The sequence below is a fragment of the Felis catus genome, chromosome D2, assembly GCF_018350175.1.
Source record: "Felis catus isolate Fca126 chromosome D2, F.catus_Fca126_mat1.0, whole genome shotgun sequence".
NCBI classification, from domain to species: domain Eukaryota; kingdom Metazoa; phylum Chordata; class Mammalia; order Carnivora; family Felidae; genus Felis; species Felis catus.
This window is the reverse complement of record NC_058378.1, coordinates 85,854,003-85,879,273: the sequence shown is the minus strand read 5'-3', so window position 1 is coordinate 85,879,273 and position 25,271 is coordinate 85,854,003. Positions and strand designations below refer to the sequence as shown.

The 25,271-nt window shown below is 55.4% G+C and overlaps 1 protein-coding gene and 1 long non-coding RNA gene across 2 annotated transcripts in view; one reads left to right on the top strand and one right to left on the bottom strand.

Moving 5' to 3' along the window:
* TCERG1L (transcription elongation regulator 1 like) overlaps positions 1 to 24,501 on the top strand; it is a 194,164-nt gene extending 169,663 nt beyond the window's left edge. Inside the window, exons 9-12 of the mRNA XM_023241116.2 lie at positions 3,235 to 3,370; positions 15,753 to 15,842; positions 19,638 to 19,756; positions 23,690 to 24,501. Of these exons, the coding sequence (XP_023096884.2) occupies positions 3,235 to 3,370; positions 15,753 to 15,842; positions 19,638 to 19,756; positions 23,690 to 23,846 (502 nt within the window). The 3' untranslated portion in view covers positions 23,847 to 24,501. The remainder of the gene's footprint in view (positions 1 to 3,234; positions 3,371 to 15,752; positions 15,843 to 19,637; positions 19,757 to 23,689) is intronic.
* Positions 13,393 to 16,897, bottom strand: LOC123380959. Its single transcript, XR_006587435.1, has 3 exons — positions 15,439 to 16,897; positions 14,841 to 14,873; positions 13,393 to 14,184 (listed from the first exon to the last, which is right to left on the bottom strand). It is a non-coding gene; the product is annotated as an uncharacterized LOC123380959 (long non-coding RNA).
* Positions 24,502 to 25,271: the final 770 nt, after the last annotated feature.

Below are 25,271 nucleotides of genomic sequence, written 5' to 3'. Positions count from 1 at the left end.
GGTTATCTCACGAATCCTCACAGCTCGGTGAGGTGAGCACTGTCATCGCCCCACATGAGGACCCTGAGGTGTGCGGACCTCAGTCCGTCGGTGCAAACCGAGGTTTGGCCTTTGATGCGTCCAGCCCCACGTGAGCTTCCCCGTGGGGTGGCAGGATGATGGCACACTGGCGAATGGACACTGGGGTCAACAGCGGGTGCCTCAGACGTGCTGAGCACCATGCCCCCAGCATGCACCTGCACCTGCTACGGAGACGGTGCCATCTCTGGCCCTCTTCCCATCCTCTCCTGGAGAGAGGCACGTCTGCGAGTCTGAGGCCTCTGGGCACACAGCAGATGTGCAAAGTCCCTCGGCCTGAGCTCCCTCAGCCTCAGATGAGCTCATTAAAGGTTGTCATCCACAAAAAGGAAACAGTGACCAGACGTGCCTCGTCTAGAATCTGGTTGCACGGAGCACACGTCTGGTGAGTTTTACCAAATAGCCTGCTGCCCTGTGCACGTGGGCGAGGTCGGCAAACCCTGTGGCTACAGACTTAGCGGCCGGGTGGACGCCACTCGTGCTCACGTACGCAGGCCATTAGCGGTTCAGCTGGACAAGCTCAGTAGCAGTCAGAGGGCAGAGGGAGCCAGGAGCCAGGGAGCTGCCCCTCAGAGTGAAGGGACCCCAGCACTGCGGCCCAGACTTGGGGACCCCTGCTCTGCGGGAAAGGCTGGGCAGGACCAGGCCCTTCTCAACCTATGCACTTGACCTGGAAGATTTCCCAAAGCAGGGTGTCCACCTGGCGAGGGGTCTGCCATGCGGCAAAACTCTTTCCGGATGAGAGGGCTTTCCCACCCATCCGGCCAGCACGACCTGTGGGCACCAATTACCGTGTCCTTGGGGTTTCTGCCTCTCGTCCCTGGTGATTTGGCCTGAAGCTAGTTGTATCCCAAGTACTAGAATTTGCTTTTTGGTAAAGGTACAACACTCATTCAGCCATGAGACTATTAAAAATATATTTGGCAAGTTTGCATTACTTTTGACCAATTCTAATTGAACCGATAGCTTCACAATATGGAAAGCACCCAGCACCTCTGAACAAAGTATTGTGTTGAGTGAGCAGTAAAATGTGATCATTGCTGGGCTTACAACGTTCCTATTAATCTTATTTCAAGTTACAATACGTGTCTTGTTTCCACACTTCTATTTTTAACTAATGAAAATTTATTACAAAGAACTCCTAATTATACCCTTTGGATTATGATACAATTGCAAATCCACTGGTAATTTTCTTTTTCTTGAAATTCCACATAATCACATAAGCAACAAAGAATGTAAGTTCTCCTGAAATAGTTGGTCTATAAATAAGATTCCCTAATGGGCTGAGCCAATGTTTTTTCTTTTTTTTCCCTTCGCACATTTTGTATTAGGTTGGATTAAGCCATAGCGCAACCCTGGTGAGTGTTAGACATAGAACGTTGTATATTCTCGGCACATCCTGAAGCCGGTAACTAACGGATTTCTGCGGTATCTTGGATAGACAGTGATGGAAAAAGCAGGTGTCAGGAGGCAGGGACCACCTTGGTCCCGGCCACTAAGTGATGGTATGACCTTCAGTGGGCCTGCCCCCTCCCTCCCCAAATGCGTGGATGGTGGAGATTTGCCGGACAAGCCTTCGAGGGTGTCTGTCTTGTGCGATGCAGGGCATTTAGCAGCGCATCCGGCCTCTACATCTCCAGGTGCCAGCAGCGCCTCCCCGGCGGTGATCACCACCAATGTCTCCAGGCACCGCTGGGTGTCCCCGGGGAGCGCAGTCCCCCTGGGGAGGGCACCGTGCCACACCTGTGTCAGGAAGCCCCTCCCTGTATCTGGCATAAGTGACTCTCGCTGACTAACTCCCGGGGTAAGGCTGGGTTTGCAAAGAAGCAGGGACGTGCCATGCTCTTGAGGGGCACATCCTCTGCTCTGACGTCTCCATGTAGGTGCTGGCGGGCCCGCAGGAGGTGCTGAGTCCAGGCGCCTCCCAGGGGACTTCTCTTTACAGTTGCTGGTCTAACCTGACCAAAACGCATCAGAAGTGAAGGTTCTCTGAACCAGGGGGTCTCGGGACACAATGGATTTGCACCCGTCCTTGCGGGAGTCACTGGCCGTGGGACCTGACTGTGGGGAAGCGTGGGGCAGGGTGGGCCAGAAGGAGGCCCAGCAGAGGGTTCCGGGGGGTCAGAGCGCGTGGCTCTCCAGGCCGGGGCAGGGGGAGAACATGCCTCAGGGCAGAGCCCAGGCTGTGAGGCGGGGCAGGCGCGGCGGCTGTACGGGCTTGTTCCCGTCGGGGAACAGAGGGTGAGAGGGGCATCGCGAGAGAGCCATGTCTGCTGTTCCCTGAGCATCTTGCAGCAACGAATGCCCAGGTGTTTGGAAGGCAGGTTCCCAAATGCTGCTGGAATGAGTTGTGGACCCGAGAGCACCATCGAGCGGCCGGGTGTGTAACAGAAGGCAGGTGCCAGGTTGGTGCTTCGCGAGAGTGGGCTCTTTCCTTCCTCTCGGCCACCAGCCTGGTAAAGGTGGCTTGTTGGATCCCCTGGTGCCCGCCGGGCCCTGGCTTGTGCCCGCTGCGTCTGGGCGGTGGCTGTGGGCCGGGGGGAACCGGAGGGAGGGAACAGCTCCAGGGCTTGCGGGTCCCACTCTGCACCGATCGCTGCGCAGACTGCCTGGGGTGGGGGTCGAGTTCCCCCTGTTGTCACTGAAATCTCCCTGTCGGGCTAGACCCCGGGACGGCATTTTCTGTACCCATAGTGTCGACGGATTGGTCTCCGGTAATTGTCTTCCTGCATTTGTCCAAAAGGAAGGTCTTCCCTGAAACGAAACAAACCCAAACAACAGGAAGAGAGCCGGGTGTGGGCTCTCGTGGTTTGTCAGATGGAAAGGCTTCTTCACCTCCTCTGACGGCCGGGTCTAGGCAGTGAAACGGTGACTCTGGGCTTCCTCCCACCTCGTGGGCCCTTGCACACACCCACCGCTGCCTTCGCTCCCTGCCGGCGCCCCTGGGGTCAGGGTCTCAGCTTCAGCTCTGCCCCAAACGCAACAAAGCAGTCTTCGCCCCAGAGCAAAAATCGCCACCTTTGCTGGGCTGCCTGCACCAGGCTTTGAAAGGTTCTCAGAGTGTCTGCTTCTTAAAGAGTTTCCTGGGGGACTTTTAGGGGTTGGCAGGTGGGTCTCCGAGGGCACGGCTAACTGTCTGTGTCTCGTGCCCTAAAGGACAGAAGGCCACGCGAGTCCTGGGCCAGAGGAGGCAGAAGGAGCGGACAAGGACACCAAGACGCCACCTCCCCAGATCCTGCTGCCGCTGGAGGAGAGGGTGACCCACTTCCGAGATATGCTCCTGGAGCGAGGGGTAAGGAACCGCTTCGGAGACGTGCTCCTGGAGCGAGGGGGCGGGTCCCGAATGCAGATCACGGCTCCCCTCGAAGCCAGTCACCGAGCGATCACCCCCGCAGCCCGAGGGACGCTTTTCCTCCCGCTCTGAGTGCAGGGCATCGGGCTGAGTGAAATTCAGGTGCCGAAAGACTTGAGGCTGAAGCGACACGAAAAGGGGCCCCTGCTTCTGGTCTGGAGGGCTGCGGTGGTCGCGCGGCCCCCTCCCCCCCGCTCATGCCGGCCCCGGAGAGGCGGATGGGGGACGGGCACTGGTGTTGTGTACGGACAGCACCTGTGTTGATGAGCTTCCTGCTGGAGCCCGGCCAGGTCTCGGGGTCCGTGCCCCCCAGAGGGGCGTCCCCTGTTCTAACTTGGACAAGCCGGGACTGTCACACCTGTGGATCCGTTCCACTATTTTTAGTAAAATGAGAATGTCTTCATTATAGTTGACTTGTGAACCTTGTTTTGAATTTAAGAGAGAAACATTTTAGAACCAGATCTCCTTCCAATGACTTTTATTTCCAGCTTTGGCTCTTGGGTATAAAATGAGTCAGCTCTAATAGCCCAGTTGGGCTTCTTCACAGAATGAGGCTGAACGCGGTACCAGGGGCCCTGTGTGGTGGTGACGGTCACGGACACTCTGGTGGCCTTGGGAGGCCTGGCACAGGGAGCAGATTCCCTCCCTGGTCGATCGCTGTGCCCAGGCCGCCTCCTGGGCCGGCCCCTCCCAACAGCAGGTGCCGCGGGCTCTGAGGCCGGGTGTCGGGAGACCCCACCTTCCCCGGAGCGGGAGGTCGAGCAGGGCTCCCCAGAGTGAGGCTGGCATGAGGCCCTGGCGATGCAGGGTGACTGGGGCATGTCAGCTTTAAGTGTTACAGGTAGGAGGGAGGTGGTCCACAGCGGGGGCCTCTCTTCCTTCGCACCATGGGTTTTAACGTCTGCATCACTTCATCGGTCTTGTCATTCACTTACAAATGAAATACAGCCCTTGGCCGTGAGGGCCTGGAGGGAGAAGTCGCCTCGTGAAGTCAAAACCGCGGTGGGGTGTGCGAAGCCCAAACTGGCACGGATGCGAGGTGACATGGCCGTGCCGGGAGGGGGGCCGGGGGCACAGGCCCGTGGGGACCGGCCTATGTGCGCTGATGACGATGGGTTACTTGAACAGACGCGATGTTCAAACCTGCATGTGTTGGGCTGAAATTTTATCTTCAAAAGGACGTCAGTTCCTGCCTCCCCCTGCAAACAATTTTTTCAAGACGTTGAGACCCTTTGGGGAACAAATCCTGCCATGTGCAATGGCCCGGGGAGCAGGGGGCCACCTGCTCCCGCCCGGGCGGCTGCGTATCTCCGACAGGACAGGGAGAGACCCGCTGAGCCAGGACAACCCTCACTGGGGCCTCGCTCTGCTCTCGGCCTCATCCTACACTCTGCTCAGCTGGGCCCGCTGGGGACGTGGGCCTGCGAGCTGCTTCCCCTTCTTCCCGGGGGGTGCCGGAAGCTGCCAACAGCGTGTTTATGCCGTCACCGCCACCCTTGGGGCTGCTCGGGTTGTGACGGTCCGGCTGGCCTCATGGCCCAGTGTCACCACCCTGCCCTGTCTCTCCCATGCCCTGCCCGCCTTCCACTCTCGCCTCAGGTCCCCTGCCCTGCCGCCCGTCCCCTGGCTAACACAGGATGCCACATGACTCCTGTGCCCCTTCCACATTGTCCAAGCTGCTGTGAGAGGCCTCAGCTCCTGCAGGGTCGGGACTGCCTGATGCTCCCTTGGGTCCCCAGGGCCTGGTGTGCAGCAGGCGCTCAACGACCTCCCGAGATTCCCTCAGTGTCCACGTGGACGCCATCTGGGACTGGGCTGTGATGTCGCCGCACGTGCCCCCTGACGCGCTGGTCCTGGAGCCCGCCCGCCGAGCCCGTGACGAAGGGGCTTATCTCCGAAGCACCTGTCGTTCCCCGTTCTGTTCTCTCCACGCGCATGGCCACCAGGCGTCTGCAGGACAGGTCTCGGCATCACTCGGGAGAAGTGATCAAGCATACTCCTCCCCCGACAGAATCGCCAGAATGGGCCGCTCTGCTCTGGAGAGCCATAGGCGTGGACACTCCTGAGGTTTGTCTCTAGTCTCATTAGGCGTTGATCAACACGCGGGTGGCTGTCTGCCCTTGTCACGCACAGAAATATATGTAATTCTTAGTGTCTGGATCGACCTGGCCAGTCTGTTCCTGTTGACCCAGCCAGCTGGAGACGTGACCCCTCTTCCCTGAGACGTGATGGCATTAGGAGCCTTTGAGAAATGGAGGCAGGAACGTATTTTATCTCGTCTGCATGTCCCCCTCTTTGTTTGGGAAGCCAACCAGCCCGGCCTCACCAGCACAGCATCAGACCGACCCCCGGGAGAGCCCAGGGCTGCCTGAGACACCTACCTGTGTTTGCTAAGCCTGCCGGCAGGCCAGGGCTGTGCGGTTTCTTGAATTTATCCCAATGGCTGTGGTCGAGCAGCTTTACTAATGAGATTTTCACTACGCTCTTGCCTCACCGAGGTGGGTGATTCCTTTCGGCCTTTGATTCGTAGATTCTTCTGCATGAGAACCTTGTGTAGGTCGTGTAGATGCAAATCAGCAAAACAACACAGAAATGCCAAGTACCCACCCGGAGTTCTGAGTTTTCCCTGGAAAGAAGAGACCTGGGCGAAGCCTGACCCCTGTCTTAGGAGGATTTTGCAAGAATCCCACACGCAGCTCATGAATAGAAAAGATTAATCTGAATTTACTGCTGATGTCATAAAGCAATGCCACCATTTATGGCTTTTTGACTTTATAAAATATGCCAGCATATTTTATAAGTTACTCAGTGCTCAAGAGAATTTGATAGCTAAGCCCATAAGATTTCCTGTTGCTTGAAAATAAGGCACAGAAAGGTCACTTTTTTCATGGACTGAGTGATTAATAATGTTTTTTATTGCATTTGTACAATGCTTCCGTCCAGAAATTCATGTACTTATGGAACGATGGAGCTAGGTCCTGTGGGTTTCTCGTAGTTTAACAAGGGCATGTTTGGGGTTTTTCCGTGGGGATCACAGATTGGGGAAGGGCCTGTGGCTTTGCGTGTTTGTAGTATGTATCTGATGGCTCAAGGAAGGTTTTATTTTTGTTTTGCTTTACTGTATAAAGCACAGTAGAGCCTTAAAAAGAAAAAAAAAAAACTTCAGCCTGTGAAGGGGCAGGTCTCGTCGAATAGCAGATTATTAATGTGATCCCTCCTATTCAGGCAAATGTATTAGAAACATTTTATTGAGAACATCTTCCTCCTGCAAAGTATCCCTTACAAGTGGCTACGGCTGGGGCACCTAGCCATTAGGACGCTGGGGTTAAGTATCCGACTTCGGCTCGGGTCATGATCTCACAGCTGGTGAGTTCGAGCCCTGCATCGGGCTCTGTGTCAACAGCTGGGAGCCTGGAGCCTGCTTCAGTTGAATTTGATGAATAAACATTAAAAAAAAAAAAAGTATGGCTTTTCAAGGGCCTTTGGAGAGTCCCAGATCCTACCTTAGGGACCCCACGGCCCTGACCTGCTGTGCTCTCTGGGGTCCCTCTGTGGGTGACCCTCGGCCAGCTTCCCAGCGGTGAGTGGCCTCGGGGAGACTGGCTGGCATGGTGGCTGACTGTGGAGCTGAGCTCCGTGGAGTTGGGATCCGAGTCTGTTAGAGAAACTCACAGACCACACGTTCACACCCACGGGCCATGCCGGTCTCTCTCTGCACTGGGTCGGCCGTCCACCATGAGGCTGTCGTACGAGGTCGCCGTAAAGTAACAGTACTGGGTGCCTTCTGGCTAACAGGGCGGCGGGGGAGGCCTTCCCCCGGAAGCAGGAAGTGCCCCCTCGCTTCCCTCCCCGTGAGCCGTGTCTGGCGCCCCTTCTCTCGGACACGCACATGGCGTTGCCTCCGGACGCACGCGGGAGGGCTCCGTCATCCTCATGACCAGCGGCCGACGTAGGCGAGACGGCCCTGGAGGCGACGCGTCTCAGGTACCTGTGTGAGTCCCAGCCTGGACACCTGCAGTGTCTGCTCCTCGTGGACCTATGGCAAGTCCGCGGACCCCGCAGGGCACACGTCACACCACTAATAACACAGTCCTGCTGCACAGTGACGTGTGCATGGAAAGAAAGTTTGCAAAAAAGAATATCTAATTCGCCCCAAGTCCTGTCTGTCCTAAGAGATCATTATTTTCATTCAGATACATTTCTTTCCAGTCTTTTGTTTCTAAAACTAGATTTAAAAATATCAATAATAAGTATTTTTGTCTTAGAACATAACCAGGATTGGCCTGTAGTTGAACATGGTTCAACCAAACATTCTGATGTCGTTGATTTTATGAGGTTGAACCTACTTATAAATTTGTGTACTGTTTTTCCTTTTTAAGCATTAAAATTAAAAAAAATTTTTTTTAACGTTTATTCATTTTTGAGAGACAGAGAGAGACAGAGCATGAGCGGGGAAGGGGCAGAGAGAGAGGGAGACACAGAATCCGAAGCAGGATCCAGGCTCTGAGCCGTCAGCACAGAGCCCGACGTGGGGCTCGAACTCACGAAACGTGAGATCATGACCTGAGCCGAAGTCGGACACTCAACCGACTGAGCCGCCCAGGTGCCCCAAGCATTAACAATTTTTTAAATGTTTATTCATTTTTGAGAGAGAGAGACAGGCAGACAGACAGAGCATGAGTAGGGGAGGGGCAGAGAGAGAGAGGGAGACACAGAATCCGAAGCAGCCTCCAGGCTCTGAGCTGTCAGCACAGAGCCCGACACGGGGCTTGAACTCACGGACCGTGCGTGTGATCATGACCTGAGCCGAAGTCAGATGCTTAACTGACTGAGCCACCCAGGCACCCCTTTCCAGCATTTTTAAAAAGCATTCATATAATCCTTTGGAAAACATTTGGATGAGGTCATAATATTCAATTCGTTGTCAATTCAGAAATCCTGCATTTTCATTCATTTCTTATATTCTCCAAATTTGCTGTTTCAAATAATACTCTGATGATCATATGGACGTGTGTACTTTGTGTGCGGAATTGTTTCCTACGGGCTACGAACATGTGGTCGATAAACCGAATTGCTCTGGGAAGAGTAGTTTGGTGGCCACGTCTGAGAGTTCCTGACACGGCGTTTCCCAGCAGCCCCAGCAGCACTGAATAGTAAGAAACGTAAATACCATTTTTTGAATACTATAGCTCTTTGCCTGGGGTTTATGTCTTGTCTCGCTCCTGTGCTGTGGTTCCTCTTTCCTGGACTGACGGCCGTGGCCTTTGGCAATCCGGATCTTCAGATACGTGTGGTTAGCGATGAGACCCTGTTCTAATCATGAAGATGCCCTTGGGGAGGGAGGCGGACCACCCCTCTCACTGCCGGAGCAGGATTCCGCCCGTCACTAAGGTGAAAACAACCCGCAAACGTAAATCAAATCGGTGGAGGATGTTGTGCAACGATGGCACAAAATTCTGTTTATCTGTCAAAACAGAAGAAAGAAGCTGAAGTTGCTAAAGCCCCATGAGCACTGGGAGGTGAGGGCGGGAGTCGAAGTGCCCAGAGTTCAGGGGAAGCGGGCAGACCCCTTGCTCACCTCTGGACCCACCTGTAGCTCACCTGGCTCACCTGGGCTCGTGTGGACCGCTCCCATGTCTAGGTTTAGAGATTGGACATCTCCGTGGATGATTTTCAACCTGGAGGTAACCCCCACGTCCCCGTCCTACGCGGGACAAGTATCAGGCAGCCGTGGGCCTGTTCCACGTGAGTCTTCCGAGGTTGCCGGTGGCCCGCCGTGGTCACCTGCTCATTTGTGCAGCGTCCTTGGCTTTTCTCCTCCCAGCATGACTGCGGCTGCCCCCCAAACGCACCGCCTGCACCCAGGCCTCATCCCGGCGGCCTACAGGGGTGCCCGTGCCTCCCCACCAAGGACGAGCCGAGCCGGGAGCACGCCTGTCCTTCCGGCCTCTCACACTGCCTTTAATTGTCAGGAGCTCTGGAAGACACAGCCATGCGTTCCAGGAAATTGGGTAAAGAGGGTAATGGTGTAAGTGCTAATTACAGAGAACACTGTATTCGGTATCAGCCTGAGCCTGTGGGACGCAGCGGGAGAGGAGGGAAGAGGGAGGATGGGAACGGGTGGAGGGCAGCTATGCAGATTCTCGGAACCAGAACTCGTCCGCATAGACCTGGTGCCACCCGGGTTTGTGGGAGATGGCTGGTGGTGGGGGGGGGGGGCACTGCGGTGCTCAGGAGGAACCGGTCCTGGGAGGGGAGCCGTGGGCGGACTGGGTGGGGAGCTGAGCTGGGGCTGGGGGCTCCTGAGTGGCGTGGACAGACTGGCAGGCACACCGCACGCAGACACAGACTAAACAAGGGGCCGCGTCTCCAGCCTCTGGTCCTGGAGGCAGAGGTCAGCGGGCTCAGGCCGGAGGGAGGTTCTTGACCCTTCTCCGGGGGCCACTGGGCCTCCGGTGTGGCTAGGCAAACACTACGTCCACCTGCACCCAGTGGTCTTGGGGTGCCTGGGAGACCCCTGCACCTGCTCCCCGCCTCCCTCCATCTGGTGACAGATACCTTCTGCTGCCCCCGATGGACACTTTGGGGAACTTGCCTGAGCTCAGGGGACCAGCGATGGGGCCCTGCCAGGGGCCGGGGAGCACGGCGGGTCCCCGGGGCCCAGCCCAGCCCACTGCTTAGCAGCTGCGAGAACAGGCCATAGGCCTGTGAGGGGTCTCGCTCTCCTGTTTCTCTTCTTTGGTTTTTCACATGACATGAGGAGACGTTATACAGGAGCCTCGCTCACCTCTTGGCACCAAGACACCATGTGCAGGCAGAAGCCTAAGACAAGAGCCGACTGGCCAGGCAGGTGCGGCCCGTGTCTCAGAGGCCAGTGTCCTTGTCACAGAGCTGGGAGGTGCTTGTGACAGATGCCCTTCTGCGGGGCGTGGAGGCCGTGAAAACCAGAGGGAAAAGCCACCCTACGGATGGACCGTCCACCCTCCAGGCTCCGTTATCACATTTAGGAACACAGAGGAAGGAAAGAGTAAACACGACGTGTTTGAGAATCAAATTCGGGAAAAACCGTTGGCTTCTGAAATAAGTGCGTTTTGTGTTTGAGATGGAAATTGCCCCCGAGACCCTGAGACCACCCAGCTCCGTGTTCCTGAGCCCAGCCAACAGCCAGGGCACCCCGACAGAGCCCTCAGGAGGTGACAGGACAGTGCAGGGGGGCGGTGCCATGGACAGACAGGCGACTCAGTCACATCACCTATTCACAGGCTCATCGTCTGCCCCAAAGGGCATGAGAGGGGAGCCCCGGTGGCCCTGCCATCCCCCAATGTGCCCCGGAGCCCGCCGTCCTGCCAACTGACCCTCAAGTTCAGGGCCGGGCACGAGCCATCCGTTTCCAGCCTTCCTTCATTTTCTCTGGTCCTTAGGGTCCCTGGTCTTGTGTGTGATCCAGTGAGTGACAAGCTCGTGAAATGGCCTTTGGCTTTGAAGATAAAAGCAGCATCTGCCTGCTTCCTTCGAGGCGTCATGCCTGCGGGGGCCTTTCCGGTTGTGACGGCCTCCCGGGAGGCTCTTGCTGGCATATCACCTGGTGTTCCTGCCGGAACGCAATGCGAGACCCTTTTCCTCCGGTTTCAGAGGCTTTAGTGACGCTGGGGCTGAGGTCAGAAACAATCTCATCGGCGATTTTTCTTCCTCGTGCACAAGACCTTGGTCACCTTCAGGGGGCTTCTGATAGAGGGTGGGTCTCTCCTGTGCCCAGCAGGTGGAGGGGGCCGAGGAGGTCCCTCGCTCAGGGAAGATGGGCCCTGCACGGGAGCAGCTCAGGGCTTGGCTGACCAAGAAGCCGCCACGGGGGCCCTGGCTGAACGAATGGCTGGCCAGTCGGATCTCAAGAACCGGAGCCCTCGGGAGGGTGGGTGCTGGGGTCCAGGGAAAAGAGCGCTGGAGGACGGGGAGCAGTTTGGGGACCAGACCACCGTCTCCAGGCACTGCAGTGACCAGCCTCCATTTGCAGCTGGTTCCTGCAAAACACTCGGGGGTTTTCCCAGTGAGGTTGTCTTCGCGGGGAGCACGCTGACAGCGGCTGGAAGAGGGCCCGGCTCCTGCGGCCATGGTGCCAGCGTCTCCCCTGCCTCTCATCGTCCTCCCCCTGCTGCTCCCAGCAGCGATGTCTGTGGGTGCAGACGTGCCACACAGGGACAACCCCCCCCCCCCCCCAGCCAGCCATGTGGCACCTCTGGTCCCTGCCCGGAGGTCAAGGCCTGTCCGCAGGCCATCTTACAGCTGCGTCTCCCAGGAGTGTCCTCGGCAGCGTAGACGCCAGGGAACCAACAGCAAGTCAGGACCTAGAGACGACGGGGAGGGCGCGTGCCCGAGGAACGCCAGGAGCAGGAGGCTGTGCGGGAAGAAGGCAGGGCCGTGGCCCAGCAGTCAGTGACCCGTCCAGCACGTGCCCATGACGCTGGCCGGCGATGACACCCCAGCGTGGATGAAATGGAGAACGTGCGCGGGGCTCAGGAGAGGCTGGCGGCAGAGTCTCCCGGTGGCCGGCACACCCAGGCGCTCAGACGTGCCTGGATCACAGTTGCTGATGGTCGGGAGCTGATCGCGGATCACGGAACACGGCCCCGCGGGGGAGACCGAATCAGCACAGAACACCGCCCGGCTGCAGAGGGACGGCAGGACTCTGCACGCGAGGGTTTAAAACTGCTGAAAAATTCCACCGTTCAAAGACGAAATCTCGGGGAAGCGCCAAAGTGTCGGGAAGTGTGGGCTGGACATAAGAGAGAAAAGCCGTGTGCTGGAGTCAGTCCTGGGTCCACCGGGTGGGCAGGATCCTGAGGCAGCCCCAAGGTCCCCACCCCCGGGTGCACCCCTGGAGTAACCCCCTCGTTTGAGACTGGGCAGGCCCGTGAATAAGGTGGTGGGCCAACCCGGAAGGACATTACGTGATGTAATGTAAGCCTGGGGCTCGTACAGACTCTCCTGTGGGTGTTGGAGAAGCCAGCCACTTGGCATGGGGTGGGGGGCCACGGCAGGGAACACGGTGGCCTTGGGGCTGAGAATGGCTCCTGCCGGCACCCAGCAAGAGTGGGGAGACCTCCATCCCGGTCCCGTAGAATGAACTTACCTAGACGTGACCTTGGGGACGTGGGAGGCGCAGGCCTAGTGAGATCAGGCTGTGTCTGCAGCGATGCTTGTAATCGATCCTAACGGCAATGATCCGGGGTCCTCTGGGAACAGCTGGGTCTCATAGACAAGGCTGTGCCCCCACAGGTGGCGAATGTTCCAACATGGCCGTCCATCCGTCCCATCTGCTCTGATCCCCAGCCCTGGGTCCCACACCTGGTTGTCCCTCTCACAACCACGGCCGCCATTTTCTGAACTTGGGCAGCACCTGTTAGCATGGCTCTCAGGTAATGTGACAACACCTGTCTGTCACTGTGAATTACAGTCATTGTAGACACGCTTATCTCCTCTTACAGACTGCAAATTCCTTTGGAGGCAACCATATACCATTAATTTTTTTTAATGATTTTATTATACGTCTAGAATCCCCCAAATTCTCATAATCCTGGTAGAGTTAGTTACGTGACACCGATTCTGTGACATCCTCTGCCCTCCCTAGCGAGCTGAGAGACCGGTCCCTAGCAGGTGGACAGGAGCCTGTGTGCCTGGGCTGAGCCGAGGCGGCCCACAGTTTCTCTCCACAGCTGCCCTAACGGTGCTGTGGCCGGGAGCCAAAGAATGGTGGGATCGCTCTGCCTGGATGCTTCCCCGGGAACCCTGCCCCCAATCCCTGGGGCGTGTCCACACTTTACCATGTTCTCCTTGGAAGAAGTCCCCGGGTGGAGCCTGGGTCATCCCGCCCAGTAACGGAGCTCATGAATATTAACAAGGGGTTTTGACTTTTGTTAGTAAAGGTAGAAAGCGTCGATTAAAAAAAAACCCCACATGTTGTGGTGTACCAAGTAAAGCACCTGTTTATTAAAATAGTGTCTCTACCAGCAACACGTCAATGTGCTCAGAGGTGAGAGGGTGAATGGGTTTTGTTTTTGTAAAGCCACCGTTAGCTTGCTGTCTCCTCTGGGCCCAGGGTTCATTCCCCGCCCGGCAGGCCGGAGTAGCCTCCCTCAAATGTGCATCACGTGTGACTGCCCGCCGTGGCTCCCCAGGTCAAGTGCAGGTCCTCCCTCAGCTTGGGACTATCCTGCCTCTCCCCGACCCCTCCCTGCCCCCCAACGTGCTCTGCCGCTCGCACTTGTCACATATCCCCAGCTCACGAACACGCCTTTGCACCCCAGACAGCCCCTCCTGGACCCCCAGGCCCTTCGGGAGCCTGAGGAGTGTCCATGTTCCAGAATAGTCAGTGTTCTGGAAACTGATCCCTGGGGATGGGGATATCCCTTTGCCGTGGCCTCTCTGTGTCCGGGAGTGTCCCTCATATGGCACAGATGCCTCGCAAGGGATCATTAGCTCGCTTGTCTGCCTTGCCCCAGGCCACGGGCTCTCTGATGTCAGGACCTTGACTTTCTCTGAGTCCTCAGCACGCAGCGTGGGGCCTAGGGCGTAGTCAATCCCTAGTCCATGCTTTTAAGTGGATAAATTATTGTGTACATGACTTAAACGTTTCCTTGCTCTGTCAGCGGGGAGAAGCTAGAAGCTCGGTGTCCCACGGCGGAGAACCAGGTCACGGTTTCTGATTTGTTCTCCAGCAAAAGGAACCGCGATTCTTGGAGAATCGTCTGACTCTAGGGCTGGGGCAGGAGAGACACAAGATGAGGCCGGGGCACCTTGAAGTTCCAAAAATAAGGAAGGGCCCCCCAAAACGATGATGGGGTACGCCAAAGGCACGCTGGAGCCAGTCAGAAAACCTCTCAGCGGCCAAAGCTGGAAGAATGTGGGCAAAAACAAAGCGTCTGGATGATATTGGGTTATAACCCAGGTTAGAAATACCCATGAGCCTGTAATGATACAAATAAATGATGCGATAAATAAGTAAATGTGGGGGAATCGGTAAATATCCCCTTGAGAGTTCCAAATAGCTCGTATTGGGATACCCCCCCACCAAGAGGTGGAACATAACCCGCGGAGGGGCTGCACACAGTGACTTCCCCCCCAGAAAGCACAGCGGGAAGGGGACAGAGAGTGAGTGTGTGCAGGACAGAGCTGGTGAGCACAGCCTCAGCCCAGTGGTCTGGGTCCACACCGAGTGTCGTCAGTCACAGTGACAGGAAGTACTGTGATGTGATGGATGAAGACAGCACCTTGTTCTGTGCTTTCCCCAAAACCCAGAACCCTGGTCTAATCATCTAATTATCTGAAAGATCATCCTAATAGAGGCCATCTTACAACACTCCTGACCAGCAAAACCGTCAAGGCCAGAATAACAAGGGAAGTCGGAGAAACTCACATGACACTGTCCCGCGCTGTCCTGGGTGGGATCCTAGGCAGAAAAAGAAAATTGGGTCAAAACTAAGGAAGTCTTTTTTTCTTTGTTATTTTTTTTTAATATTTATTCATCTTTAAGAGAGAGAGAGAGTGTGTGTGAGCAGGGGAGGGGCAGAGAGAGAGGGGGACACGGAATCCGAAGCAGGCTCCAGGCTCCGAGCTGTCAGCACAGAGCCCGATGTGGGGCTCGAACCCACGAACCACGAGATCATGACCTGAGCCAGACTCGGATGCCTAACAGACTGAGCCACCCGGGTGCCCCCAAAACTAAAGAAGTCTTAAATGTGGACTTTTGTTAACAACCGTGTAGACAAATCTGGCATCCATACTGATGTAGGATGTTCACAGTATGGGAAGCTGAGTAAGATATGTGGTCACTCTGTGATATTCTTGTTAACTTTTCTGTAAATCTAGAACTATTGTAACATGGTTTGTTTCTAAAAACATGGCCTACCTAAAAAGATTTAAATATTGACTAAAAATCAACTAAACTTGTTGCAAAGTGCAGACTATAAGAAATCGCCCTCTGTCATGGTCTGCGGGGTTCTGAAAGTTTTTACCGTTATTTCTGATTTCAAGATGTGACATTCCAGAATGGCGTTCCAGCTGCACAGATAGAATGGGGGCTTCAGATCAGCGGCACGGGGCCCTGGAAGAAATCCAGGGAAGAAATAGTGGCATGAGCGTAGAATTTAATTTCCCAGAGCTCTAGGTGTTGATTTCCTGGAACGTTGGCGTGCCTAACGCTCTCGTGCGAGGCTGCGTCGCTGAGCCCACGGCACCCCGATGCTGTTTGCCCCCATCGATGATTTCAGCATGACCTCGGGCTCTGTGTTAGATGCTAAAAACAACTCTGTTGAATATCTTTCTTCAGGTGTCAGCGTTTTCTACCTGGGAGAAAGAATTACACAAAATCGTGTTTGATCCGCGTTACCTCCTGCTAAACTCTGAGGAGCGGAAGCAGGTAACGTGGTGGCGGGCTGGCGGGCCCTGGAGACCCAGTGCGAGCAGGACGCTCCTCCTGACGCTCGTGACACGCAGACGCCTGTCAGGTTCATTTTGTCGGAGGGGAAGGGGTAGACCCGGTGGTCTCACGTGTGAGCTTGTGCGCAGCAGTGGTTACCGGTGCAGAGGACGGTCATTCCCTCAGTGTCTTAGCAGACCATCTGGGGGTGACCCCACAGGACAGATGAAACTGCACGTGCTGGGAACACTGACCGCACCCCAGATAGCTGTGTTAAGACTCAATTAAGCTCTTATACGATGCCATTGAACGAGAGGAGGGTCCCGGAAACAGTAAGAGGGTGTATGAGGGAAGGGGTGGCAGGTCCAGAGGGCAGGTCCCCAGAAAGGGCAGAGGTGGGCGAGAGGCAGCTCGCCTGGAGGACACGTCAGCCTGGCCGGTCTGCGCTGGCTGGTTGTCGATACGACTTCCAAGACGAAGCAGATGGACAGAGGGACGGGTGGTGCTGACTGCCGGCTGAGGGACTGGGCCCTGATGCACAGCCCGGCCGGGGTCCGGGGTTCCCTGGAGGTCTCTGGGGTCTCTGCTTCCTGCTCCAGTCCTGCCTCTTCTGTCTGCACTCTTCTGAGTGTGAAATGATGCACCAGGAAAGTGGGTCATCGGATCGGCCGCTGGAAACAGAGAAGGCCGGAGAGCTGTTTCAGATGTGGCCTCTGTCACCACGGCCCGCGTGCTATCAGACAGCAGAGCCCGGGGCCCAGAGGACAGAAAGGGCAACCCCATTTCCAGCTCTGTCGCGGGTCCTGAAGTTTCCTCAAGCACACGCCGGCGCGATCAGTGAAACACCGAGCGGGCGGAGCCTCGGGCTTGCGGACCCCTGCCCGTCCCGCCGATGGCAGGGCCCCGCTGGCACACGCCGGGGCTTGGGATGGTGCTGGGTCGGCCACACTGGAACACGGAACTTAGACCTTTGAGGAACTTAGAATTAATGACCTTTTTGTTGCATTGCAGCTGGCTTGTATTTTCCAGAAGGAAACATCTGAAAACGTGTGAAACGTGTTAGCAGTGGCTCCAAAAAAAAAAAAAAAAAAAGTTACAATAGAGTCAGAGGAGGTTAGATTACGCGCGCACGCACACGTGTGCACACAGCCGAAGAAAACTGTAGACTTTAATCATCGGTAATATTTCGCTCTTCTGTGCGATGTTAAAGAGCAAACGGTCAGACTACTCGGCTGTGAGCACTCGTAGTCCGCTTGTTTTTGTGAAGAATGCCTTACTTGGTGAAGACCGCACGCTGGCCATCTGCAGACCGTGCTTTCGCTGATGGCGCGGTCAGCACCATCGTTGCCAGTTCAGGGGTGTTTTTAGAGACCGTTAGCCCCTTTGAAGGAAGCTGAGGAAGCCCACCCCCCAGGATCTTACGCTTACCCCCCGCCCCCCCGCACGTGGTGGGAGCACGCGACGCTCGGTGTGCTGCTGAACTGCTCTGGGGGCGTCCTGCACAAGACGCGCATGTGAGCACCACGGGGCTGCACGTCCCCCCCCCCCCCCCATGGCAGCAGGTGCAGCTGTGGCCACCTGGGCTGGGATGTCCGGGCCCCCACGCCTGGATGTGCGCTGTGCAGACAGATCAGACCGGAGTGCGCTGTTTGGGGGACGCCATCAGACAGAGGAAACTTCAGGGTCACCAGCCTGCAGCGTGGCCCCGAAGGCCCTGGGAGGAAGAGCGGGAACTGGGCCTCGCTGGCGATCGACACAGAGCAGCACCAGAGAGCCCTGGGATCAGAAACCACCCGTGACGCGGGGGAAGCCGCAGCTCCTATGAGCACTGGGGCTGGAGCCGTGCCGGAGAAGGAGGCAATATCTAGGCCACCCGAAACCCCAGTGCTCCTCACAGGACCCCCCCCCCCACCCCCACCGTTGATGGCAAGCATCCGGCTAGAACCTGTACCGGCCCCGCTGTCACATGGTGTTTCTATGGGGAAACTAGAGATCATGGTGGGCAAACCGCCAATGGCCCGTCCTCCCCAGGGGGCTGCAAAGGAGAAGCGACTGAGCCCAAACAGAGACGAGGGGTCGGGCCACGCTCATCAGACCTGTTTCCACAGTAACAGATAGTGTTTCCTTTTCATTATGGGAGGACACGCCATAGCGGGACAATGGCCAGTGGTCTCTCTTTTAAAAAGTCGTGCCCCACTTTGAGTGGAGCTGGTGTAATTTGTCAAAGCGGGGAGAAAGACGCCGCTACGTTAAATTGTAGCGGCGTAAATAGGGCGACAGGGCGGAGGGAGAGGCGAGAAGTCGGGTTCCATGGGTGGGCGCTCAGCGGTGGGAGAAGTGGGTCTCCCGCGGCCAGGCAGGATTCTGTCCGGACTTAAAATTAGTAGAGCAAAAGCTCTGATGACGGAGCCCCACTTTTATGTGGATAATAACCCTTCCTTCACCTGTTTTATTAGTTTAAGTTCTAAGAGCCGGCGAGGTTGCACACCACTTGCCTTGAAGGTGAGATAAGCCGACATAGTCCTACTTCAATGTATAAGCACACCTTCTCCATTTAAGTCCTGCTCCTGAATGTTTCCTTTCCGTGCAGAGTCTTCAGGACAGGGGAGCATTGGGTGTTTATAATCCCGTAAGGCGAGTGGCCACTGAAAGGCAGTGTGAAATCCCCGTCCAAGCCGAGAGAGCCTCCTGCATTGGCCGCGTCTTCCCCGCCTCCCCCTCGGGGGCAGGAGTGCGGGAGACCCCCAGAGCGCTCGGGTCAAAGTCTAATGTCGGCAGTGGCCTTGGGTCCGGTTGGGACAGAGTTGCCGGTTATAGGCCTTCCAGGGTCACACGTGAAAATTGTATTGATCTTTTTATTCATGTGTGCGGACACTCTCAAGTCATCTCCGGTATTTTCTTTTTAATGCTCTTGAGGCTCGGATAGCATTAGGAATGAAGCAGCTGTCCCTACCCCCTTCGGGCTCCGGTTTGTAAATGGCACCTCATACCACAACGATGCGCTGCCCCCGTCCGTTGACGGACTGACGGCTGCAGAGAGGGTCCTCGGTGTCGCGTCACCGTGTTGACTGTCAGCTCGCAAGGGAGAGGGTCCCGGGGCCATGATGCACCTGCCCACCAGACGATACTCGTATCCTTCAGGCTAGGGGACGGGGTTCTCCTGCTCAAAACCCACTTCTTGTCCAACTGGGTATCACGCCGTGTCCGAGGGTCAGGTCTTCGCTTTGGGTCTGACCACCCAGAGGCTCCGTGACGCCCCCAGGAGAGGCTTGCCGTGTCTGCATGACGCCCCCGCCCTGATGCCCAGACCACAAGTGGTCTTCTTAGAGACTAGAGGCTGGGGGATCAGAGATGCTGGGTTGACTTTCTTTTCACAAGTTAAAATCACGTTTGGAGGCTCAGATGCCAATTGTGTCACTGTAGGAATTGACTAGAACAAATGACAAAACCTCATGTGTTCCTGGGACGACCGGCAGCGATGTGAAGGTCAGCCAGACAGCGCGTGACCCCAGAAGCTGCTCACGGAATTCCGAAACAAGAAACAGGACCCACCCCCGCCCCAAGCGGGGCTGATTCAGCGTTTGACCCCGAGATTCTCTTGGGGATCCAGGCTTAATTATGTAGACGCTTGGTTCAGGAGAGCCCCCCCCGGAGGGGCTGTGCTTTCCACCTTATGGAAAAGAAAGGCTTAACCACAGATGCTCGCTGTTCTTTTGTGTTGTGTTTGAGGCACAAGATTTCATTTCTGATATGCAACCTGTAATACTTTCTGTGTGTGTATGTGTGTGTTTCAAGATATTCGAACAGTTTGTCAAGACAAGGATAAAAGAAGAATATAAGGAGAAGAAAAACAAATTGCTGCTCGCCAAAGAAGAATTCAAGAAACTTCTGGAGGAATCTAAGGTGTCACCCAGGTATGGAGACAGAAATGCCGGGTAACTTCGGGGCGGGAGACTTACCGATGACTGTAAGAGGGCTTTTAAAGTCTGTTCTGGTTAAATCGTGTAACCTACCATCGCGGAGACCTCACAAGCGTAATGGTGAAGTTGTCGGTGACTAAGCCACCAGCCCTGCCTGCCTGCGCGGCTCACGGTTCTCTCTGCTCCCCACACCCTTCCATTTTGCTGCCCTGCCTGGTTTTCCAGCGTGGCCACCCTGACTCCATGACCTAAATAACTAGTCAGTAGGTCAGCACTCAAGATGAGGGCTAACCTCGAATCCAGGGATCAGAAAGTAAGCGCACGGAACACGAACTCGGAGACTAGGCATACAGAGCCCGAACAGCGGCAGTAAAATAAACCTCACCGTTGGTTGTGGACGTCTCCCCGGTCGGCCAGGGTGGAAAGAGAAGGGACACACACCAGGGCAAATGAGCCAAGTAATTTTGCTGCCAAAGTCACCTAAAATAACCTGGCACTGTTCCCGTGAAATAAACCAATAGGAAACTGGATGTTAGAACTTAGAAAAATGCATGAGCTTAAGTCTTCTTTAAAATTGGCTTCTGTGTAAAAGTGTTTATTTATTTATGAGAGAGAGAGAGAGAGAGAGAGAAAATGCAAGCAGGGGGAGGGGCAGAGAGAGAGGAGACAGAGAATCCCAAGCAGGCTCCATGCTGTTAGTGCAAACTCATAAGCTGTGAGATCATGACCTGAGCCAAAATCAAGAGTCAGACGCTTTAACTGGCCACCCAGGCACCCCTAAAATTGGCTGATATTTAAGAAGTAATGAACATTGTACTACTTTTAGAAATATAGGACTATAACTTTTATAAGCCAAAAAAACTGACTTCGGTTTATTTTTATTTGGGGTTGAGATACATCTGAATGGATGTTTATGCGTTATTATTTTTAAAAATAATGCGGGCACTTCGGCATTTTAGTAATAATGCATAAATACAACATTATTTTTTTAAAAAAAACATTAATTGATGTTTGCTTTCTGTGAAGACATAGGCTCCCATGTTTTGATTGATAATTATTTAGTTCACCTGGTCAATAATTGGATGTTGGTTATATGGTCCTTATAAAGCCTCTCCAAGTATTTAAAGGACAGATGTTTTCTGAATGGGGAAAAATGCAGCATGAATTACCCCCATCACAAAAGGCTAATCTAGAAGAGCAAATGTTCATCTAAACGTTTGTAAATTGTGATTTCCTGTGGTCAGAGATGAGAACACTGGCATCTCTGTGTCCCCACATGGTGACCCTAGGAGAGAGGAGTTGGTGTGCAGCCCCTGCCTCGGGGCACAGCCCCCCCACCCCACCTCAGCCCTGCAGTGGAGTGAGGCATTGCACCTTTCTGAGCTTCCGGCATCATCTGTGGGCAGTACGGCTACAGCAGACTCCCTGGGTGGTGCAGATGCCTCTCATCATCAGCAGCATCAAATATTCTCAATCTGTCCATTGGTAAAATGTTAACAGTAAGTCAACACATTCCCCTTACTGTCCTGAAGACAAAGGAGAACATACTCATAACGCATCTGGCAATTAGGAGAAAGATCTCACACACACACACACACACACACACAGAAGGAAAACGACTGATAGAAATCAGAAAGGTAAACTTACTCTTCTTTAAAGGTAGATTAAACTGCCTGCTATGTTAAAAATGTGCACCGTGCATACGTACTTTTATGATTATTAAACCATTTTTATGTCAAAATGGCTGATTCTGCCACATCGTCAAGACTTTACAGACCACTTCACCTTCTCCCCTCACTGTTCCATAGGTTTCCTAGTAGAATACGTGCAGTTCAAGTCGCACACGGGTGGCCGGGTGAGCTAAGCACAGGCCATCTGAGCACCCTAGAAGCAGCCTCTCGGGGTTCAGCAACTCCGCCAGTTACACTGTGCTCTGACCCTGTCACCACAGCCACGGGGACGGCCAGAGCCAGCTCCCAGTCCTGCCCGGCTCTGGGGGTCCTGAGATGGGGCGAGGGGCCACGGGCGTCCTCCCCTCGGTCTGCCGCTCAGGCTGTGGGGTCTGCACTCTGTGCTTCTTCCCAAGGCCACACTGTCTGCCTCCTTTAGGTGCAGGTGGGCTGTGTCCCCAGCTGCCAGAGGGCAAAGGGGGGTGCTGTGCCCGTGACTCGGGCTCCCCCCGGCCCACTGGAAGGCCCAGCAGAAGCCAGGATGCCCCACGGCATGGCTGGGGGGCCACAGATTTTTAATTCTCCCTCTCTTCTCAGGGACACTTCTTTTCAGAAGTGCCCCGAGCAGGACCTTGTAGACAAGATCTGTGCTCAGCCTCTGAATGGAAGATATGCAGGCTGCTATCCAGACAAGGGAAGAGAGTAGCAAGTCCCTGTGATTCTCATCTTGGAAGGAAGGAAGGATGAGACAAGGGCCTTAGTCCTTTAGTCCATTTGGGCTCCTGTTCCCAGGAACACAAACCAGGGGCCTCAAGCAACGGATATTCCTCACAGTTCTAGAGGCTGGAAGTCCGAGATCAGCGCTCTGGCTCAGGGTCTGGTGAGCCCTTTGTGACCTAGTCACCTCCCAAAGGCCTTGACCACCCCCCCAACACTAGCACCGGGGGGTGCCGGGAGGTCCACCTAGGATCCTGGGGGATGTACACTTTCAGTCCAGAGAAGGAGGAAGAGGGAAGAAGGAAGGAGGGCAGCAGAGAGAAGCGCTTTCTTTCTGAGACGCGCATGAGCAGGCACAACCCCAGAGCGTGACCCAGGAGGCTGTGGGGCTGGACCAGGAAGAGGGACGCTGGTGGCAGGTGGGGATGTGTCCGGGCTCCTGACAGCCATATCAGTGCAGCCCTCCTGTTCATGTGTGAAACAGCTGTTACGTTATAATCCTTTGATACAAGAGTGAAATGTCTGCAGCGGAGTATGAAGTCCTCCACAAGGAGAAGTGGGAGGACTTTGGATCCCCGGACCGAGCTCACGTAGCCCCGCGGGCCTGTTCCCGGCTGCCAGCTCGGGCCTGGGAGGGGGGAGGCTGTGGGGACCGCTGCTCGCGAAGGTGTCATTTGTCCCTGCGAGGGGCTTACCCACTTGCCCTTTGAGCCGCCCAGACCCTGCGTCGGACTCCCGGGCCCATTCAGTTGACCTTGGGTTCTTCCACACGCCGGCCACTGCCGCCAGGCGTCCGGGACCTTTGGCGGGAAACAACACGGATCACAGAGCCTCCAGTGGAGCGGGGGGCGGGGAGGAGTAGATGGCACAGTTGGGCTTACCACGGTTGTGGCTGTTGACAAGGGCTGCGAGGGACCCCGTCTGTAGGGTGAGTTTCCTCAAAAAAGACACGCGGAGCCCGACTGCCAGTGACGAGAGCAGATGTAAGGGACAGCGTGCCAGGCAGAGGGGCTGCCTGAGTGGCCTGTGGCAGCCAGGACATCCTAAGGGGACAGGAGGGGACCCGTGTGGCCAAAGCAGTGGTGGACGCAGGTGGGCAGTTGAGAGCTCTGAGTGAGGGAGGCTGAAGAAGCCGGAGAGTCCGGGTTCATCTCCAGAGGCTGGGGAGAGGTAGCCATGCGGGTATTCAGTGGGGTCAGGATCCCAAGGGCCCCCACGGGGAGTGGCGCCCAGCACGGGAGTAGCTGGGGCAGGTGTGGGATGCCCATTTCCTGCCCCAGATCCTGCTCCCGTCCCCTGACCTGCCCCAGATCCCGCCCCTGTCCCCTGACCTGCCCCAAGTCCCGCCCCTGTCCCCCGGCCTGCCCCAAGTCCCGCCCCTGTCCCCGACCTTCCCCATGTCCTCTCCCTGTGGCCCGAGGACAGCTAGATCGGGTGGTAGCGGCTGTCCACCTCTGGAGGTGATGCCAGCCTGCGGGGCTCAGGAGGTGCGGAAACCGCTCCCGGGCAGACAGGTCTCAGGAAAGTTCCTGTTTTTCAGAACCACGTTTAAGGAGTTTGCGGAGAAGTACGGCCGGGACCAGAGGTTTCGTCTTGTTCAAAGAAAGAAGGACCAGGAGCATTTTTTCAACCAATTCATACTTATTCTTAAGAAACGGGACAAGGAAAACCGACTCCGGCTGCGGAAGATGAGATGAGTGTGTGAGAGGCGCAGTAGGACAGGTGCGGAGCGGAGGGTGCCGCGCGGGGCTGCGCGCACTTCTCGGAGGATTACTGTTTCATATTGAAGCTCTCTTTTGTACGGCGTTCCGAGTCTGATGCGTTTCTAATTGCCATGGTAGGTCGCTCCCTTAATTGTTTAATTATGCAAAGTACTTGTAATATATACAAATCATAAACCCACCGCAGGTTGTAGCTCAGCAGAAATATCTATATCCCTCTCAAGGTGTTTTCATGAGTTGATCTGAGTACCTGAAACTTTTCTCCAAACCTTTGTGTGTTCCCTGGGTTCTGAGCCCCGTGGCACGGGGGCTCCTTCCGAGTGCTGGGTGTCCGTCCGGTGTCCCGAGTAGTAGCAATAGCATCATCATCACCAGTCATAGCGACGACCCTGAGCGCCTCCACACGTGGACCCCGGACCCCCGCGGCAGTCCGAGGGGGCGCCGGGCCCCAGACAGGGCGGCCGCAACGTCTGTCGGGGGTCCTACTCAAAATGGGATTATTTTGTACAAAATCATCATACGAATAGTTGAGTTATTTTTATTGTATGCCCAGTTTGCATGAGATTTTTCTCATCATCTTTGTATAAAAAGAATTTTAAATTTTTTTTAATTAATAAATATTTTAAACCAGTGTGTTTTGGTGGTAAGATTTCCACTGCGATCTCCGGCGGCAAAACAGTGTTTCAACTGAAGACAGTCTGTTTTGAAAGATTCCTAACAGTGTTTGTGAACGCACACAAGGGCTGAGTGAGCACAAACAAAAATCCTGCCTTTCAACCTGCCCGTTCCGGGTGGAGCGATGGTGGCTAAAACCCAGCTAATTAACCGCGTTCTCTAAATTGCTGCCTGCTTATTTCACGGCTTACGGGGCCTCTCTTCAGATACGCTGCCACTGCCCCAGGGCACAGCGACACCTCCTCCTCGCCTCCCCGGTCCCTCTTCAGTGCGGTGAACACACTCTCTGCCACACGTATTAGGACGTAATTGGGCGGGTTTCTCTCTTCTTTGGGGTAAGCCCTGGTCTCAGCACCAGTGTTGTGAGGCTAGCTTCTGGGTTAGATCTGGGTTCTGGGGCCATCACTTGGGTTCAGGCAGCAGCCAGTGGGGTTGGGCATCCGGGGCAGGGGCCAGGAGGCAGACCCTCCGGTAAGGGTCCAATCTGGAGTAGAACCCACCTTGTAAACTGAACAGAGAAATTTAATGGAAAGAGTTATCACATATGAAGGCATTCGGGTAATGAGGCTGGTGAGTCCGGGTGACCGCCAAAGAATGCACAGACGACAGCCACAGGAGCAGACGTGACCCCCAGGGCTCAGAGAAGCCCCCACGGAAGGAGCCCCCCGACCCGTGCAGAGATGGGGACCTCCCTGGAGAAGGCGCGGCTGTGGCTCTGGGAGCGCC